The 19,413-nt window shown below is 35.1% G+C and overlaps 1 protein-coding gene across 7 annotated transcripts in view; it reads left to right on the forward strand.

Moving 5' to 3' along the window:
• The window catches only part of ANKRD17 (ankyrin repeat domain 17), a 166,244-nt gene that overhangs the window by 125,034 nt on the left and 21,797 nt on the right, over positions 1 to 19,413 (forward strand). For all 7 annotated transcript variants that reach the window (XM_086704865.1, XM_086704866.1, XM_086704870.1 and 4 more), the window contains 7 exons: positions 125 to 300; positions 1,449 to 1,611; positions 4,165 to 4,260; positions 5,512 to 5,628; positions 16,270 to 16,441; positions 17,858 to 18,305; positions 18,790 to 18,945. In XM_086704865.1, coding sequence (XP_086560991.1) covers positions 125 to 300; positions 1,449 to 1,611; positions 4,165 to 4,260; positions 5,512 to 5,628; positions 16,270 to 16,441; positions 17,858 to 18,305; positions 18,790 to 18,945 — 1,328 coding nt within the window. The remainder of the gene's footprint in view (positions 1 to 124; positions 301 to 1,448; positions 1,612 to 4,164; positions 4,261 to 5,511; positions 5,629 to 16,269; positions 16,442 to 17,857; positions 18,306 to 18,789; positions 18,946 to 19,413) is intronic.

Here is a 19,413-nt window from a genome sequence, read left to right on the forward strand (position 1 = left end):
TCAGTGCTGAAATTTAGTTGTGACTCTTTGTAGCAACTATATCAAGTTGCTCCCCAGGTGGTTCTTTAAACATTTTCGCTCTTTTCAGTCTCTCATGTGTTGCTTTTATTTTCGCTAAACCTAGACTGGCCTCACACCACTCATGGAAGCTGCCTCTGGTGGATATGCAGAGGTGGGCCGAGTTCTTTTGGATAAAGGTGCTGATGTTAATGCCCCTCCAGTGCCCTCTTCGAGAGATACAGCTTTAACCATAGCAGCAGATAAAGGGCATTATAAATTCTGTGAGCTTCTCATTGGCAGGTATGATGTTATCATGCCCTTCATATGTGACTATGGTGTTACTAGTGATTACTATTCTCTCTGGGCAAATTGTACTATTAAAATATCAAATGTGGTTACTTCTGTAAACTACAATTGCATGTTTTGTTTTATGTTTTACACCTACTTCTGTTATTTCCCACCTATCTAGAGCTATGCTACGTTGTCTGATTTATTTCAGTGCAACCTAGAAATACTTCTCTTCTTCCTTTCTTGGGTGTGTATACACTTTTAAAGTACTATAATACGCTATTTGAACATCCAGCTGTTGGCCTGCATATTCACATCTCCGACACAGTTTGAGTTTTCCAGAGAGTTATCGCTGGAAATCTTAAAAATCTAGCAGCAATCTAAGATTTTGTTGTTGATTTTGTTGTTGTTGTTTTTTAATTTGTTTATATTTTGTTTTTGTTTTTGTTTTTAATAGCAATTAGGGCTTTTAAGTGACAGTTACAGAATTGTTCAAGGTATCAGACAGGATCCAGGGGAATCCCTGCTTTCAGTCACTTAGAAGTTCCTGCCAGTCTTCCAAAGATGCTTGCCAGCTGAATTGGATTTCTTGCTTTAACAGTCTTAAAGACATTTGCATGGTGTCCTAAGCAGTAGTATTTAGTAGTGGCTGCTATCACCTGTTATTCACCATGAGTCTTACCATGATGCCCACTGAGTGCTAAATCTGCATGTTATTTTTAGATTCATTCTTTTCTGAAGCCACATAATAAAAAATACATAAATACAAGTAATCTGAAATAGATACAAGTGCCTTGTAAGATACTGTTTATGTCTCTTGCATACTGTTTGTTTAATGTATTGATTATGCTATTAACAGGATGTACTTATATTTTTCACTAAATAAAACTTCACATTTTCTCAGGATTGAAACCCAGAATTATGCAGTCATTAAAATAAGAAAAGCAATTATTAGCATACAGTTGTTTTTTAATTTGAAGACTTTTAAATTTGATGGTTAGAAATTCCTTGTAATTTTGAGAGAAAAATGTATTTAAGTCCTTGAATATTATGTCTAATATTTCACTTTTACAGAATATTTTTCATATGTTAATAGTTGATTTTTATCGTTATCTGTGTCATTCCATTTATTTTAAACAATACCTGTGTCATTCGTTTAGGGGAGCTCACATTGATGTACGTAATAAGAAGGGGAACACTCCATTGTGGCTAGCAGCAAATGGCGGACACCTTGATGTGGTTCAGTTACTAGTACAAGCAGGTGCAGATGTGGATGCAGCAGACAACCGCAAGATAACTCCTCTGATGGCAGCATTTAGGAAGGTAGAAGTCTTTCATCCTCATTCACTTGGATGTTTTTCAACTTTTCTGGATATGTACAGTTTAGTGATTACTAAAGACTCTCATTTTAGGATTTAGCGGTAGTGATGAAAGCAGTAAAATAATAAGCAAATAATCACTCATGGCAACACTGAAAGGTAGACACAGGTATCCCAGAAAAACCATTAATATTACCCATATTGATAAGTTAAGCTAAGTAAACTTTTAAAAAGTAGTTCTAAGTAGTATTTCCAAAATCTAGTTGCAATCTTAATCTTTCACACAAAATGTAAATCCAATTAAAAGTAACTAATTACTTATGGATGAATGTTTTCTTGTATTAGCACAGCAGGGAAAAAATTAACTTAAATTGGTTTTATTTTTAATCATTTGCTTTAATTACTAGGAACAAGAGAATTATATAATGAAAACCCAGCCACCAATATTTTGAAATGCCTGAAAATCAAATGAACTACATTCAGAAGTAGAAATAAATTTTGTGAAAAGAGAAACTTTGTTTCTCTTCCTATAATGCATAGCACAGAGTGATTTAATAGTTTGGTTGGTCTCTTAAATTCAGCTTTAATTTGTTACCAGGAAAACTGGATTACTGTTCAGTGTTTAAAATTCAAGTTTTGTCATTTTGAGACAGGTAGGTAAAATCCCTTGGTAGGTTCCAAATTATTTTGTTGTATTGAAGATTTTAATATATAAATTGCAAGAAATCATATTTCTTCTTTTTTTTCTTATTCTCTCTGTCTGTGCTTTGTACCACCTTGTCCCTAGGTATTCTAGACTACCTAGACACTGAATCTCTTGTTATTTCCTCTTTTTTTCTCTTTCTCTTCCTCTTTCTCACTACCTCTTCTCCAAGCAAGGTAACATATCATTCATCTTCCTAACCACTCCACTATGTTAGTATCCTCTTCCAGAACTTTTTCCTCCCTTCAGTCTCTGTCATCCTTTGAAACCCAATCTTAGTTTGTTAGTCAAAGCCAACATAATCTGGTGCCCTTAGAGCTCATCCCCTATTTTGAATTTCTGATGTGGAGTCTTCTCCTTGCTTGGTCTTTTGTTTGTTACCGTCTCTTACGTCACCATTGTTCTCATCTCAGAAATACCCATATTCTTTATTTTTCCAGACTTATTCATTCTTTGTGTATCGTTTAAATCTCCCATTCTACAAAAACACTTCCAATCCTATTTGAGCTCACAGCAGGACATTTAATCCTCTAAACATTGTAGAAGTTCTACAATCTGTTATTTTTATCATTCATTTTTACAAAAATTATCTTGTTACTACTGTATCACGCATATGTCTTCTCTTTCCAAATAGACTTAATTCCTTAAGAACAGTGTTTATCTTTTATATTCTTTTGTATTCATCCCATTATTTATTTATTTTTTAGTATCTACCATGTGTTACTGTAATGGTTGGCCTATTACATTGTACAGAGTACAGCAGTTGCACTTTTTTTTTTGTTTTTAAAGAAATACATGATTTAATAAGAGGAAGTAAGATCCACATACAAAGTCAGGTAACTGTGAGGTGTCCCATATAATTTAAATACCATAGAAGTGTTGGCAAGTTATCAAGAAATGATGTAAATGGCATTGAACTATTCATTAAAAGATAGGAATAGAGATAGTTTAAAAAGATGTAGATGAGGGGCGCCTGGGTGGCGCAGTCGGTTAAGCGTCCGACTTCAGCCAGGTCACGATCTTGCGGTCCGTGAGTTCGAGCCCCGCGTCAGGCTCTGGGCTGATGGCTCGGAGCCTGGAGCCTGTTTCCGATTCTGTGTCTCCCTCTCTCTCTGCCCCTCCCCCGTTCATGTTCTGTCTCTCTCTGTCCCAAAAATAAATAAACGTTGAAAAAAAAAATTTTTTAAAAAGATGTAGATGAAAAGGAAGAGATAGGGAAATATACTAAATATAAACAGTCTGTTTATCAAAACTAGCTAATTCCTAGGAATTGTGTTCAGAGAGCAATAGTATAGATTGGAGAAAGAGTCTCTTGAGTCCTGGTCTAAAAGTTTTGAGCTTTACTTAGTGAACTGGGTTAAGTGAATAATATAATCGTAGCTCAAGCTTTAGGAAAGTGTATCTTATTTCTTTTGTACTACTAGTATAGTGTTATGCTTTTAGTTTTTATCTGAAAGAACAAAATTGTTATTTCTATTCTTTCAGGGCTTAGAATTGAAATAGGATGCTCACTTGTGAATTAGCTAGAAACAAATGAATTTTTTTTTTTTTCTTTCAGACATATCCCCATTTCTTCATACTAATTTTTGGCTTGTTGGCTTTTCATTCAGTGTTGTTTAGAATTTTAGATCAGGTTATTCTGTACTCTTTTGGAGGGGTGGGATGAGAATGAACAGTGTAGATTTAACTTATCAGAACCAAAGTTTGTCTCTTTTTCATTTACAGTGCAAATGATATCTAAGACTTTATTTTGTGGCACTGATGTCAAAGTACTCTTAATTAAGACAAGACTATAGATTTACTGAATCCTGTTAAGAGTCTGTTTTCAATCTGATATTGGTATCTGTTTTTTAGGGTCATGTGAAGGTGGTGCGCTACTTAGTCAAAGAAGTCAATCAGTTTCCATCAGATTCTGAATGTATGAGATACATAGCAACCATCACTGACAAGGTAATAAGATTGATTAAGTTCATCCCAGTATATGAGATAGGGATCTCATTTTGTTTTTTTGTAAGTGTGTGTGTGTGTGTGTGTGTTTGTGTGTGTGTATCTCACACTAAGAAAAAAGTCTTAGTCTAAGCAATAATGTGTGGTATGTAATAGTTTTCATTTATCTAGTATTTGGGAATGCAGTATTGTATTTAAAAGGTGCTTCAGATTATTCAGTTACCTAATGAAGCAATAAAACATTCTCTAAGACCTAACTAAAACTGAGCATAGTACTTTTTATAGTCATGGGCAAGGAAACTTTATGTTTTCGATATAATATAAAAGTTGGAGTAATTATCAGCTTAAGAATGAATTGGCTAGGATTTTTGCCGAAAAAGTAGAGAAAGTGAAATAAATCCTATTAGAGATCTAATTGAGATGTTCCCCTGGTGATGTTTTAATTTGGGGTTTATACTAACATTTGACTAAAATCCTAAGACATGTGTCTGAAAATGCAAAGAGGTCAATAAATCTAAAAATGTCTTTCTCAGCAGTCATTACATAATAGTGATCACTTTTTTTTCATGAGTTTTATTTAACATAGCTAATTCATGGTCTCGCCCGCCTGTACATTTCTCTATGATAATTAACATTCCTGGATACCACTGTTTCTTGTTTTTTGTGGGATTTTTTTGGAGGGGTGGGGAGATTAAAAATAAGGCTTTCGTTGAATAGGGAAATAGCCCTTTCCTGTTAAATAGTATGTCCCAAGAATGAAATCACTGAGAAAAGTATGTAAGTACCCATGTCTATGATTTCTTTAAGTGTGATTCTTGCACAGGAAGTTGTAGCAACAAAGCTTAAATATTTGAAACAGTTCCCGTCAATTAAGTTCTTTAATTTTTTAAACCCATTTTCTTTGTTGACGTTGACCTTTCCCTTCAGCCCATTAACCAGCTGGCATAAATTATTGAAGCTGTGTTTGCTATATGATTTCTTACATTGAAATTTTAGGAATGAGTAATTTTAGTTTCCAAAATACCAGTCACATGGATGTTATTTTGAAGGACAGTAGAGGCTCTTTGCTTGTGTAACTTAAAAAACATATACCATTTAGATTATGGTTTTGTTTTTACTCTTTTTTGCCCTACCACTGATGTTTATTGCTTATGTTCATTCAGGTACCTTAATTAAATATCTTTGTGTTTTCAGGAGTCTCTCTAAATGTGAGTTGTGTTTTGAGGCTGCAAACATCTTAATTTTTTATTTTAGGAGATGCTGAAGAAGTGTCATCTTTGTATGGAATCAATAGTACAAGCCAAAGATAGACAGGCTGCTGAAGCAAACAAAAATGCCAGCATTTTATTAGAAGAGTTAGACTTGGAAAAGGTAATGATAACCTTTACATGTGAAAAATACCAACTTTTTTCCTTTTCCTTCTCCCTAATTTGTAATCTGTTATCTTTTATTTTTCTTTCATTTTGTCTTTTGTTTTTGGTTTAAATTATGTACATGTTTTTCCCTCAAGTTTGGTTCAAATTGAATTATGACTATCTTCAATATCATTAAAAGAATTTTCTTTGTAATCAAATTAACTAAATTTTATTATAGGAATTGAATTCATCTGGAAGTCAGAAAACCTAGCCTCTAATAATCAAGTTGAGTCTTAACGAATGAATGATCTCTTAATCCCCATCCAAATTGATCTTTCACTGATCCTACACCTTGTAATTTGTTGCCAGCAGATTTATCAGAGTACCAAATGCATTACCAACACATAACCAACCAGTGAGTTACAGCCACTTGGTAGAATGTTTAATGAGTTCATTTTTTAAATGGATGATTTCTTTTGTACTTTTCTCTTGCAGGCAGAACAACATCATTCCTACCTATTCTCACGGGCAGTAAAATACTCCAAACAACATTTGGTTTTGACAGTCCCATAGTTCCTTCTTTCTCCCCCTTCCTGTCAATAACTCTGCATTCTGGAATGTAATGCAAATAGTAATCACAGCAAGAAAAGAGTTGGTTGACATTGAATATTATGGAATACATATTCTGCCATATTTCATCTTTTTTAAAAAGGTTAAAAATGCTTCAGATTTAATATTACTGTTTAAATTTATAAAGGATATAGAGTGATAATTTTAATCTTTTTGATTTGAGTCAGCTCCTTTTTTATTATACTTGCTGACTTTGTTAAATTGTGTATTTCAACTTACATAAACAAAATATGAATTATTCTCAACATTTTATTCTAATTTATTTATTTTTTTTAAGTTTATTTATTTTGAGAGAGAGAGAGAGAGACTGTGCATGCACGAGCAGGGAGAGGCAGAGAGACAGCGGGAGAGAGAGAGAGAATCCTAAGCAGGCTCTGTGCTGTTACCACAGAGCTGGACTCAGGGCTCAGTCTCACAAACTGTGAGGCCATGACCTGAGCTAAAACCAAGAGCCAGATGCTTAACTGACTGAGCCACCCAGGCACCCCCATTTTGTTCTAATTTAAATGTGAAAATACGCTATTATTTTTCAGAAAATATACTTAATACTGGAGGTTCTTCATTTTTTAAACTCTGGTTTAATTTCTGATCAAACAAATTCACTTTTTTGGTCATTTTGAAATTTTAATTTTTTTTAATGTTTATTTATTTTTGAGAGAGAGAAAGAGACACAGAGTGTGAGCAGGGGAGGGCCAGAGAGAGGGAGACACAGAATCACACCCAGAGCCCACCGGGGCTCGAACTCATGAACTGCGAGATCATGACCTGAGCCGAAGTCGGACGCTTAACCGACTGAGCCACCCAGGCGCCCCATCCATTTTGAAATTTTAAAACAACATGAGCACATTGAGAGGTAGATAGTTATTATAACTATTACTTGACCTGTTTTCATATTCAGTTTTATCTAATATTTAATGCCTCTTAAATACCGAGCAAAATAATAGGGCCAATTTGTATGATAAAATGTATTATTTTGGTCTTCTCACTAAAAGAAAGTATTACTCCCTTCCTCTTACAGACGGAGAAATTAAATCTATGGAAGTTAAATAACTTGATTAAGCTAGGGTAGGATTCGAACCCAGTTTTTTCCTTCCAGATTCCCAGGGTCCCACTCATTCCTTAACTGACCATAACATACCTCTTAGTTCTTTTTAGTTCTTTCTTCCCAAAGTATTATAATATCCTGTTTTTGCATTACTCTCCTATTTTTGCACTAGAATTCTTCTGTTTCTAAGTTATATTATGATACTTACTGTTTCTTTTTGCATTTTTATCAAATCTAGAAAGCATCCTTTCTACAACTGAGACATAAAAATCTGTTTTTAAATAAAATCTTTAATTTCTTCATGCCTTTGGTACTTACACATTACATTAAATACATCTAGGGACTTAGTGCATACCTGTAGATTATAGAGACAGGAGACCATTTATAGGAGATATCTTTTTAAAGATACCTGTTCTCAGTCAACTTCAGTTTTTTTTTCTTTATTACAATAATGTGTTCAATTTAAACTGAAATATGCATAAAGAAAAACATGTCACTATTGTAAGATAACTAAAGCTAAAAACCTGGCATGGTAACAAAGTCTGCACCTCTGCAATTACTTACAAAGTCTTTTAAGACTATATGTGATATGCCCACCTATAATATTTCTTACACCTCTGATCTTATTTTTTTATTACTTTTGGTCACTTTGCTCCATCCATACAGACCATCCTCTTCTGCTCTTCCTGTGACTTCTGCCTTGAATGTCCCTTCATTTGCCTCTTATTTTAGTCTCCCTTCCACAAACACTCTTGCTACTTTTCTTCCCTTCTTTATTTTCACTCTGTAACATTTGAAATGTATTTTATTTAGTTATCTTATTGGACTCTCTCTACCACTACAATGTATGCATCACAGAATGGTGCGTGGCATGTCATAGGCACTCAATAAATATTTCTTGAGCGAATGAATATTCACACATATGGAGATGGTGATACTTTTTATGAAAAAGGGTCATGTGAACGCATTGCTCTAATACTTCCTTTTTCCTCTCTCAGTAATTGATGGATATTGTCAGTTGTTAGTGATTTAAATAACTGTAGAATATATGCCATAGTAAGTTTGTTGCCAGTTTTTTGTCACTACAGGTAATGTTACTATAAAATCCTTATACATATTTCCTTATATTTTGGTGCTTTTATTTTTATAAAGTTTCTTCACTTGGGTCAATATATTTTAAATTTGATATACTTCCAAAATATTTTCCTACTGTTATCAGCAACACAGGTGTCATTTTCTTGATTTCTTTCCAACATTTCTTAACCTTGATGTTCCAAGAGCCTCAGATTTAAAGTAAGTCAAAAGGAACTGCTTTCAAATGTCACTGCATATTTTTCCATAATATTAAAACTCAAACTAATAAATAATTCTTAATCGTAAGTTAATTAGATGTAAATTGATTCTGCTGCATGCACTGATACTTTATAAACAATTTTGAATGGGGGCAGTGTAGAGATAAAATTCTAGATTACGCAGGAGGTACGTCTCTCCTACGCCAGTATTTCTGTTTGAAAAATTATCAGATTGGTATCTGATAGGGTTTGGTTCACTTTTTTCACTTATTATTTATGTTTGGGAAAATACCTTTTTCTTTTTTTATTCTTTTGCCTTTTGAGACACAGTATATTCTGGCTCCACCATTTCTGATTTAAGAACATCTTGGAGTTGGTCTTGTCTGGTCCAAGTTGAATGTTCTATATAGGTAATTTATTGCTTGTATAATAGTGCTTCTCTGATCAACCTTTCTAATTTGAAAATGTTGGTTAATAGGTTTGTAAAAACTGCTGCTGAAAATACTGCCCATTATATTTATCAGATTCTCTTATCCTTGTTCAGTGAACATATATTTACTCAGCATTTATTATGTGGAAGAGTCCCTGCTTTGGAGCAGTTTAGCTGGTCAAACTGAGGACTTCTCTTGCAGTTAATTGCTTGCTCTCTTAGGAAATTAACTAGTAACTAGGTTATACTCATGGCTGTTGGTATCCTAGTGGATACTGTTGATCTGCATTTTTGATATATTTCTTTCACCCTTGCACTTTATTACTTATTGTTTCTCCCCCTATCTTTTTCCTTATAAACTTGCATTACCTATGTAGGGTGTAGTTTTACAATATTCCTGTTAGATATTTTCCATTGGGCTTTTTTGCCTATACCTGAAGCTTTTAATATGCCCATCCCATAATCTTAATTTTATACATTTCATTCTGTGATTATCTTTTCAGCTTTACTCCCTCTAGAATTCTACCTCCAACAATCCTGACAACCCTGCATACCAAAAAATTTAGGATTCACTTCTACCACCCTTCACTGTTCTTTACTCTTTCTTTTATTTCACTCCCACCTGTAGCCTAGTAACTAAATGTGTAGGAAAAAAACATTCACTTGATGACGAATTTTACTTTAAATGGGTGACAGTGAACCCTTTAATGCTACCTAATATACTGTGTTTCCCTAATTTCATTCATTCTCCCACTTATCAAGACCACTATTACTTTCTCTCCTTTATCCTCACTTCCAATACATCTGCTCCTTTATCTTCAACTAATGACCTTACATTTTACAGTGAGAAAACTGAGCATCAAAAGTAAACTGTGAGACTTTTCCCCACCCATTTCCCCATCCACCAATTTCTACCCATATTCTTCCTCCCAGTTACTAAATAAACTTTTTTGTAACCAGCCCCATCTGTTGAACTAGATCTGGTCACGCTTACTCAAAAACATTGTGGCAATTTTTTTCTCTTTGTCCTATATCATTTTTCCTCTTCTTGTGGATCATTCTCATCTTCATACAAGCTTATTTCTCCAGTCTCAAAAAACCTTTTGATTCCTCCACTCCCTGTCTCCAGTTTTCAGCTACAAACTCATCCCTTTGCTTCCCTTTGCAGCCAAACAATAACAGCAAACTCATCTATTTTGGCTCTTTCCAGTTCTTCCTTCGTTTTGAACGTACTCCTGTCAGGCTTGCACTCTCACAACTCCACCAAAACTATGCTTTTATGGTCTCCAGTGACTTTCATGTAGCCAAACCCAGTGCTCAGTGCTCTATCCTCATCTCATGGAGCCTAATAATACCTGACCTACTTCTTCACTTGACCTCCATTGCACTACACACTCTTGGTTTTTCTCTTCCCTCCCTGGATGTTCCTTCTGTGTCTTCTTTGCTACTTCCTCCTCTTTTCCTCTCTTAGTTGGCAAGCCCCTTGGCTCATTACATTATCATCTTTTTCCACTGGTTACCTCATCCTGCTTCTTAAATTTAAATAAATAACAGCTGATCCCAAAAATATATCTTTAGCACAGATATCTTCCCTAAACTCGTCTCATCTCCTGCTAGTTACTCAACATGTCCATTTGGATACCAATTAGACATCTCATACTCGTTTCCAATGTCAACTCCTAATCTTTGCCCACCCTAGAGCCACAACTCTGTCTTGGAACTGCTTATGCTAAAAGCCTTGAGGTCATTATTGATTCCTCTCTATCCTCCATTGTCTTAGAAAATCTTGTTACCTTTGCCTTATAACTGTATCTAGAATCCTAGTCTCTTTTCATCACTTCTCACCCTGGTTCAAGTCATTAATATCATCTCTTACCTGTATTACCCAGTAGTTATTTAACTGACCTCCCTGATTCCCATTGCTCAGCAGTCTATTCTCCATCCTCTTAAATCATTTAAATCAAATCTGACACTCTTGCTCAAAACCCTACAGCACTATTTCAGACTAAAAAAGTCTTTGAGACACCAAGGTGATCAGACAGACCCTCTGATATTCTGTTGCAAAGTCATTTTTCTACTATTTTCAACCACAGGGGCCTGCTTGAACATACAGCTTATGTATTGGCTGTTCTCTTTGCCTGAAATATTTCAAATCTTTTAGATATTCACTTAAACTTTACCTTTGTGAGACTTAACACTGATTACCTATTTAAAATCAAACCCCCTTACCCGTCCCCATATACATACTTCTCTTCCCCTTCTCCAGTATTATACATCGTACTTAACACCTTTTTGAAAACTAACATATTGTCATCTATGTGCCTCCCCCCAACTAAATGTTAGTTTTATAAGCTTCATGAGGGTAGGGATATTTTGTCTGGTTTACTGACTAGACCTAAAAGATTAGAACCATGCTTAGTATATAGCAGATTATCAATAGATTTTCCTTGGATCCTTCCCTTCCCTTCCCTTGAATACTCCTTGATCTCTTTTTCTGTTATTGGTGTCAGTACCTATGAGTCAGTAGTGAAATCTTGATATCACTTTCAGCTGCTCACTTACCCTTGCTTCCCGTTCACTACATCCATCAAATGAATTCATGTAGTAAATTAACTTAATCCAGCACCTGGCACATTTAAACCCTCTACATATCATCATCACCTTTAACTAAGCTTTGTCAGTCTCTGTTTCTTCCTTTCCTCTCAGTTATCACTCCTGATACCTGAAGTATCGCAGTAGGCTTAATAGTCTCCCTATATAAATAAATAGTTTTGCCTCCGTCACCTTTTGCCTTCATTTTAGTCTTTCTCCTTTCCAATGTAACTTTTCCACAGTTTCCATAGTTTTCTAATACATAGGTGGAATTGCGTTACACCCTTCTCAAAAACTTTCCGTCTGTCTTAGTTGTCTGCTTGGGAAAATCCAAACATTCGGGTCCTCCTAGCTTACTCCTCCAGGCTCATCACTCGCTATGGTTTTCTACTGCTCACATAACTTGTTCACTTTCATATATCCAAATTTGCAGATGGTTTCTCTTTAGTCTGGACTACTTCTTCTTCAATTCTTAAATTTTTACCTTAAAAAGCTTAACTCTCAAATATCACTTTGTTTCCTAAACCTCAATTAGAAATCACCAGTTAGTAGTGCCCTTTCCTTTTCCACAATAAGTTTATTCTACAACTTGACTCTTTTCTTCAAAGCCTCTACCCTTCCCCCACATATACTGAAAAACATACAGCAGTTCCCCAGTAAGTGAAGTGAGGTGCAGGTTTGTACCTTGTGAGAAAATAGAGGATGTAGGCTGAATTTCTAACCCTGTTTTCTGTACCTCCAGACTTTCTTAAGTCTTCATGGCTTATTCTGTTTTCATCTGTTCTCTTTGGGACCTTGCATCAGTTGTTACCACCTCCCCCATACTTTTTTATCTTTAGTGTCTACTGTTTAACTCCTACCCTCTGCCTGCAACTTAAGGTAATTATTATAATGAAACTTTACCTCAAATTTAGCATTTTGTTTTCCAGATATTTTAAGAGAATGATCTATGTCTTGTTCACTCTACTTTTTAAATTTTTTTAAATAATTTTTTTAATGTTTACTTATATTTGAGAAAGAGAGAGAAAGCACAAGTTGGGGTGGGGCAGACAGAGAGGGAGACATAGAATCCGAAGCAGGCTTCAGGCTCTGAGCTGTCAGCACAGAGACCGACGCAGGGCTCGAACTCACGAACCGCAAGATCATGACCTGAGCCGGGGTCGGATGCCTAACCAACTGAGCCACCCTGGCACCCTCTACTTTTAAAATTTTTAATCCTCAGAACCACTTACCTACTCCCTCACTACTGCAATGAACTAACTATAGCAGGGTTACCAGTGGCATCTCAACTGCCAAATCCTATTACTTATTTTCAGTTCTTATTGATACTTGTGATACTTACCAATGTTGATTACCTTCCTTCATAAAACTCTTCTCACTGAAGCCATTTTTCTCTTGATTGTCTTCCTCTGCCTGATTATGCCTTCCTAAAGTCTCATTTGCTCTTCCTTTTAAATATTGGATATGCCATATATATATATATATATATATATATATATATATATACACACACACATACACACACACACACATACACACAAATACATATTCATATAGTTAATAACTTTTTCCCTTTGGTGATCCACTAGTTTCATATACCTCCTGCAAACTTATGATGCCTCTTAATACATATGTATGTATCTTACCTAATTCTGCTTAATTTTTTAGAGCTTCATGCCTTTATTGGTTCTTTCACAGCCATAGTCTGAGATCTGTCCTTCAGAAAGAGTTTCCCTAGGACCTCTGAATTTGTGCCCCACTTTTTAGTGAGTCGAAAGGGTTAGTAGAATCTATGAGATTATCAAAATACTAGATAATACTTAGACTTTATAAGATGTAGAAACGAGTAAATACCTTGCCTTTAGGGCTGAACTCTACTGTGAGTCTGATAATCTAGACTTACTGTTGTCAAAGGCTAGACATACTGTTGTCAAAGGGCCAGTCTCCACTGACTGAATTCTGTAAGCCCTAAGGGCACTTGCATACCCAAGACCCAGCTACACCTACAAACTAGTCTACCTCAGCCCATCACCCCTACCCACATCTAGGCCAAATAGGTTTAGATGACTGCTTTCTGATTTAAAGCTCTCTATTCTTTTTTTTTTTAATTTTTTTTTAACGTTTTATTTATTTTTGAGACAGGGAGAGACAGAACATGAACAGGGGAGGGTCAGAGAGAGACAGAATCTGAAACAGGCTCCAGGCTCTGAGCTGTCAGCACAGAGCCCGACGCAGGGTTCCAACTCACGGACTGCGAGATCATGACCTGAGCCGAAGTCGGCCGCTTAACCGACTGAGCCACTCAGGCGCCCCTAAAGTTTTCTATTCTTAAGGTAGTTCTTTCCCCCTTGATACCAGTCACAATGATCTCCTACCACTAGACAAATAAAAAATCCAGCAAAACCAAAAATCCATCCTTGGCTTAACCAGTGGGTTTCGCTTGTCATTTTGATCGCTCATAAGCCTTTGTCAAGGCTTTTCTGTACATACAGCCATGACACAGATAAAGTATGTTTTATTATTCCTAATTCTGAATTGGAGAGTTTTAATATATTTTTTAAATTTTTTTTAATGTTTATTTTTGAGAGTGAGAGAGAGCGCAGAAGAGGCTTAATACATATTTATGGAAACGGTTGCTTTAAAAGTTTTTTTGGCACATCCTTCACGCCACTTTCTACTCCTCCTTTTCCTCTTTAACTTAAGCTTATCTGACAAAGTCAGCTAGGCAGGCTCACCTCATTAGAGTTCAGCGGGGAGAATGCACGTTTTCCCAAGGGCCGGCAGCTAGCTCCATTAAAGCAAGGATTCAGTGAGCAGAGTCACACATGCTTACTTCCTTCTTTCAAACTCTCCAGTCAGATACTATTCCTCCTCCCATGTAATGATCTAAGGAATGAAGGTCAGCAATTTTTTCTTTCCAGTCCTTCTGCAAGGTCAAAAGCTCCTCTTTCACTTGTCTTCAGACTGAAGTTTGTGTGCTTCTGGAGGCCTAGCAAAACTTTCTAGGGCTACCATGCAGACAACTTTTGTATCTTTAACTTCCATTTGTATTCTTTCCTGAAATCCCTCTACCTGAGAAAGTAGCAGTGTTCTACAGAGTCTCCTTAATTATTTCCCTTTTCAGGAGCAAAAGATTTCTCTTCACCAGAGAGAATGTAATTATGGTGCACTGCCCCAGGGTGTAAAAACTTTCAAGGTGGGCAGAAACTTTCAGGTACCTAACAGACATAATTTGAAATGACAGTAAAGTCCAGCAAAAGCAAAAACCTTAAAAAATTTAACAAAAATGAAATGATTTGTCTTTTGGGCTTATATTTGAGCTCTGGTTTCATTAGTTAGCATATTGTGACATTTTCCAAAAATTGAGTGTCATTGTTTTGACACATATATTTAAATGTACACATAATACACAAAACACTAGATTATGGGCAGGGAGTACACAGTTTGAAAACATCTTTTAGAGGACAAGGAAAGAAAACAGTTTGAAGATGATTTTCTCACTTTATGAATCAAAGAGGAAAATTTAATTGTTAATGTCACTTATTAAGAGATGTTATACTTTTATTCTTACTCATTGTTTTGACTATGAAAGTAACACCATTAAGTGCCCACTTTCACAAATAGAAACAGGGTACAGTTATATAAAATTGAAAGCCACCATCTTTCTGCCACCCCTCCTCCAGGCTCACTTTAGAGTAGTCATTAGCTTTCATTTGTATCCTCTTTGCCTTTTTCTCTATTTCTACAAACAGAGCCACATAACAGGTTCCCTTCCCAGTAAGTGAGATCATTGGACTGCCATGTGCATTCTTTTCTTCTAACCAGTGTAATTTGGGAGCATATTACCAAGTATAGAACACTTAAAAAAATTGTTTTCACGTTTTTTTTTATTTTGAGAAAATGTGCAAGCAGGGGAGGGGCCGAGAGAGGGGGAGAGAGATTCCCAAGCAGGCTTGGTGCTGATATAGCATAGAGCCCAATGCGGGGCTTAAACCCGTGAACCATGAGATCATGACGTGAGGCAAAATCAAGAGTCAAACACTTAACTGACTGAGACACCCAGCTGCCCCATTAATGGCTGCCTAGTATTTTGTGAATGTGTACTGTTGTTAATTTATTCCCCCCATTCTTGGCATTGATGGATTTACCTTGTTTCCATTTATTGCCACTATAATCAGCTCTGCAATAGAAATTATTTTTTCACTATGGTTATTTTGTAGAATAAATTCTTTGGATAAGCAGTTTGTAATTTTAACAGGAGGCTTTTGAATTACCTTTCCTAAAATACAACTATTTATACCCACAGCAGTATAGGAAGGAACTCATTTTCCCAAACTTGTGTTGATCCATGATACCTTTTTTAATTTTGCAAAATTAATGAATAAAACATGGTAACTTATTATTTTAATTTACATTTTTTAGTGATTGTGAAAGCTATGTATCTGTCATTTATCCATTTTAAAATTAGATTATCTTATATCATTAATTTGATCTTGACATTTAAAAATATTATTTTCTCTTTACAGCAATTCGACTATAATCTTGATTAAACAGTAAATTGAACTAGATGACTTTGAATTTTATGGTATTCTAGTTCTCTTATGATAAAATGACATTGTGTGACAACTTTTTTTACAAAGTAAATCTGTTTTATTTATCCTTTAATAGTTAAGAGAAGAAAGCCGGAGGCTGGCCTTGGCTGCCAAAAGAGAAAAGAGAAAGGAGAAGAGACGAAAGAAAAAGGAAGAGCAAAGAAGAAAACTAGAAGAAATCGAAGCCAAAAATAAAGAGAACTTTGAACTCCAAGCTGCTCAAGAAAAAGAAAAGCATAAAGTTGAAGGTATTTTCTCTAACTTACCATCTAATTTGATTTATGTAATACATTGTATTCAAAATGATATTTCCTTAAATATCAATAACTTAAGGTAAAAGTAGATTTCTGTCATTAGCCCTTAAGTATTGTGTGCTATTTTCATTTATTGACTTCTCCCTAGCTTTTTATTGTGAAGAATTTCAGAGCTACAAATTGAAAGAATGATAAAATGAACACCTGAGTACCTTCTACCTAGATATTAAAAATAAACATTTTACCATATTTGCTTTATTTTTTTTCTTTCTAAACATATGTGTATATTTTTTCTAAGCTATCTGAATTTAAGTTGCAAACATCTTGACATTGTACCTATAAAACTTCAACACTTATCCTAGGGATGACATTTGCTTACATAATCACAATACCATTTATTATACCTACAAAATTAAGTGTAATTCCATAATATTGATAATCCTAAACATATTTAGAATTTTCTCAAACTGAGGGAGTTATTTTAACTGGATTCTAACGAAAAGATTATTTGATATTGAAAATATTGTGAGGAGAAACCACTGCCAGTAAGCCACCAAATATATACGTAGTATGTGTGTGTTGTGTGTGTTGTGTGTGTGTGTGTGTGTGTGTGTGTGTGTGTGTAATTTCTCTCTCCTCCAGCCTTTTATTTTGAAAAATTTCAAACTACAGAAAAGTTTATGGATTAGTATGATGAACACCTATATGTCACCTGGATTCTTATAATATTTTTGGCACATTAGTTCAATTTGTTTTTTTTCCTTTCTTTTTGAATAGATTACATGTAAACTGGGCACCCCATGCAGAATCATCACTAAATACTTGAATATGTATTTCCCAGAAAAAGAACATTATTTTATATAACCACAATAACATTATTATACCTGAGAAATTTAATAATTATATAATATGTGATATACAGTAATTATTCACATTTCCCAAATTGTCCCCTAAATATTTTTTATAACTGCCTACTATGTATTGTTTAGGACTTAGCACAGAGAGGAGATCAATCATATCTATTTCATTACTAACGAATGCTGGAATGATTGATGACTTTACATCTAATTGTCATCTAATAGTCGCAAAGTAACTCCTGATTTTATTGTTCTTCAAGTGCTTAAAGCTAAATATATTCTATGGGGCTCCTTGGTGGGTCAGTCAGTTAAGCGTCCAACTTTGGCTCAGATCATGGTCTCACGGTTTGCGGGTTCAAGCCCCGCATCAGTCTCTGTGTTGACAGCTCAGAGCCTGGATCCTGCTTTGGATTCTGTGTCTCCCTCTCTGCCCTTCCCTGGCTCGTGCTGTTCTCTCTCTCAAAAGTAAATAAACATTTAAAAAAAGAAAAAAAAAGCTAAATATATTTTGAATCACTTAGAACTGTCTAACTTGGTATTACTACTTTTACAGATGAGCCTGAAGTCTTGACAGAGCCTCCAAGTGCCACAACCACTACTACCATAGGTATATCTGCAACCTGGACAACTTTGGCAGGTTCCCATGGTAAAAGAAATAATACCATAACCACAACCAGTTCAAAGAGGAAAAACAGGAAAAATAAAATTACTCCAGAAAATGTTCAGATTATATTTGATGATCCACTACCAATCTCATATAGTCAGCCAGAGAAGGTAAATGGAGAGTCCAAGAGCAGCAGTACCAGCGAGAGTGGGGACAGTGATAACATGAGGATTTCCAGCTGCAGTGATGAAAGTAGTAACAGCAACAGCAGCCGAAAGAGTGACAATCATTCACCTGCTGTGGTGACTACCACGATGACCAGCAAGAAGCAGCCATCAGTTCTGGTTACATTTCCAAAAGAGGAGAGAAAATCTGTTTCTGGAAAGGCTTCAATAAAGTAAGTCCCAATTTTCACTTTTATTATTTATAGTATCATCATGAAATGCTTTGTTGCTGAAAATTTTTAGTAAAGCAAGCAAATTAATTGGCAAAATAAGGGTTTGTCTTTGTGCTAAAGAAGTCACAGTTTCATTTTAATTGAAGAATAAGCTATTTTTTAAGTTTTGTGTTAATGAAAGATAAAATTATTTTTACTATGTAACTTCTTTATTTTAGTTGTTAAATTTAGCCCATGAAAAGTATTGACTATGGTTTCTCAGGGGTTATTACTGTAATTCATCTCTGCTAATTTTGACCTCATGATAGTATCTTCTTAAAAATTGTCTGTTCATATCATGCTACGTATTGAAAAGTGAAAAATAAGTTCTTCATTTGTTTACCATACTTATTCCAAAATAAAAGAATAAAATTATGTAATAGATTGCCTCTATTATTGAAAGCTCTATATTCTGTATTTAATGTATTTTTCCCCTCTGTTAAAGATTGTCAGAGACTATCAATGAAGTGACCAGTAATTCTCTGTCTACTTGCACAAAATCTGGTCCGTCTCCCCTTTCCTCTCCAAATGGGAAGTTAACAGTAGCAAGTCCTAAGCGTGGACAAAAGAGGGAAGAAGGATGGAAGGAAGTTGTAAGAAGGTGAGTGACTGTTCCTTGTTTTTCTCATTCTTTATATGTGAGATGTTGTTTACCTTACAGTTAGATTCCTCCAACTATTCCAAAGGTTGCAAAGAAAACTGGTGGCCCTAGGCTGAATCTGAATCTAGCCAACAGAGATAGCCTATACCGTACTGTAGATGAGAAAAACAATTGGATATAAATGCTTTTAAAATTAGGAGATTTTACTTTAAAAAGTTACATAATTGCAGTATCTGCTTGACCCTAGGTATTTGCTGTCTGGTAGAAAACTAATGTAAATACTTTAAGGTGATAAATTGTGTTTCGAGTACTCAACTTGGTAATCTCAGAGCCCAGTATGTGGTATCTTTTACATACTTGTAAGTATTTGAAGAATGAATAAGTATTGGTTTTAAACTATTGTTGTTTGTAAACCACAGGATATCTTTATTTTAAGAATTTTAGGACTAAAATATTTGTTTATAGTTT

The sequence above is a fragment of the Puma concolor genome, chromosome B1, assembly GCF_028749965.1.
Source record: "Puma concolor isolate L17-30 chromosome B1, mPumCon1.1.hap2, whole genome shotgun sequence".
In the NCBI taxonomy this organism is placed as follows: Eukaryota; Metazoa; Chordata; class Mammalia; order Carnivora; family Felidae; genus Puma; species Puma concolor.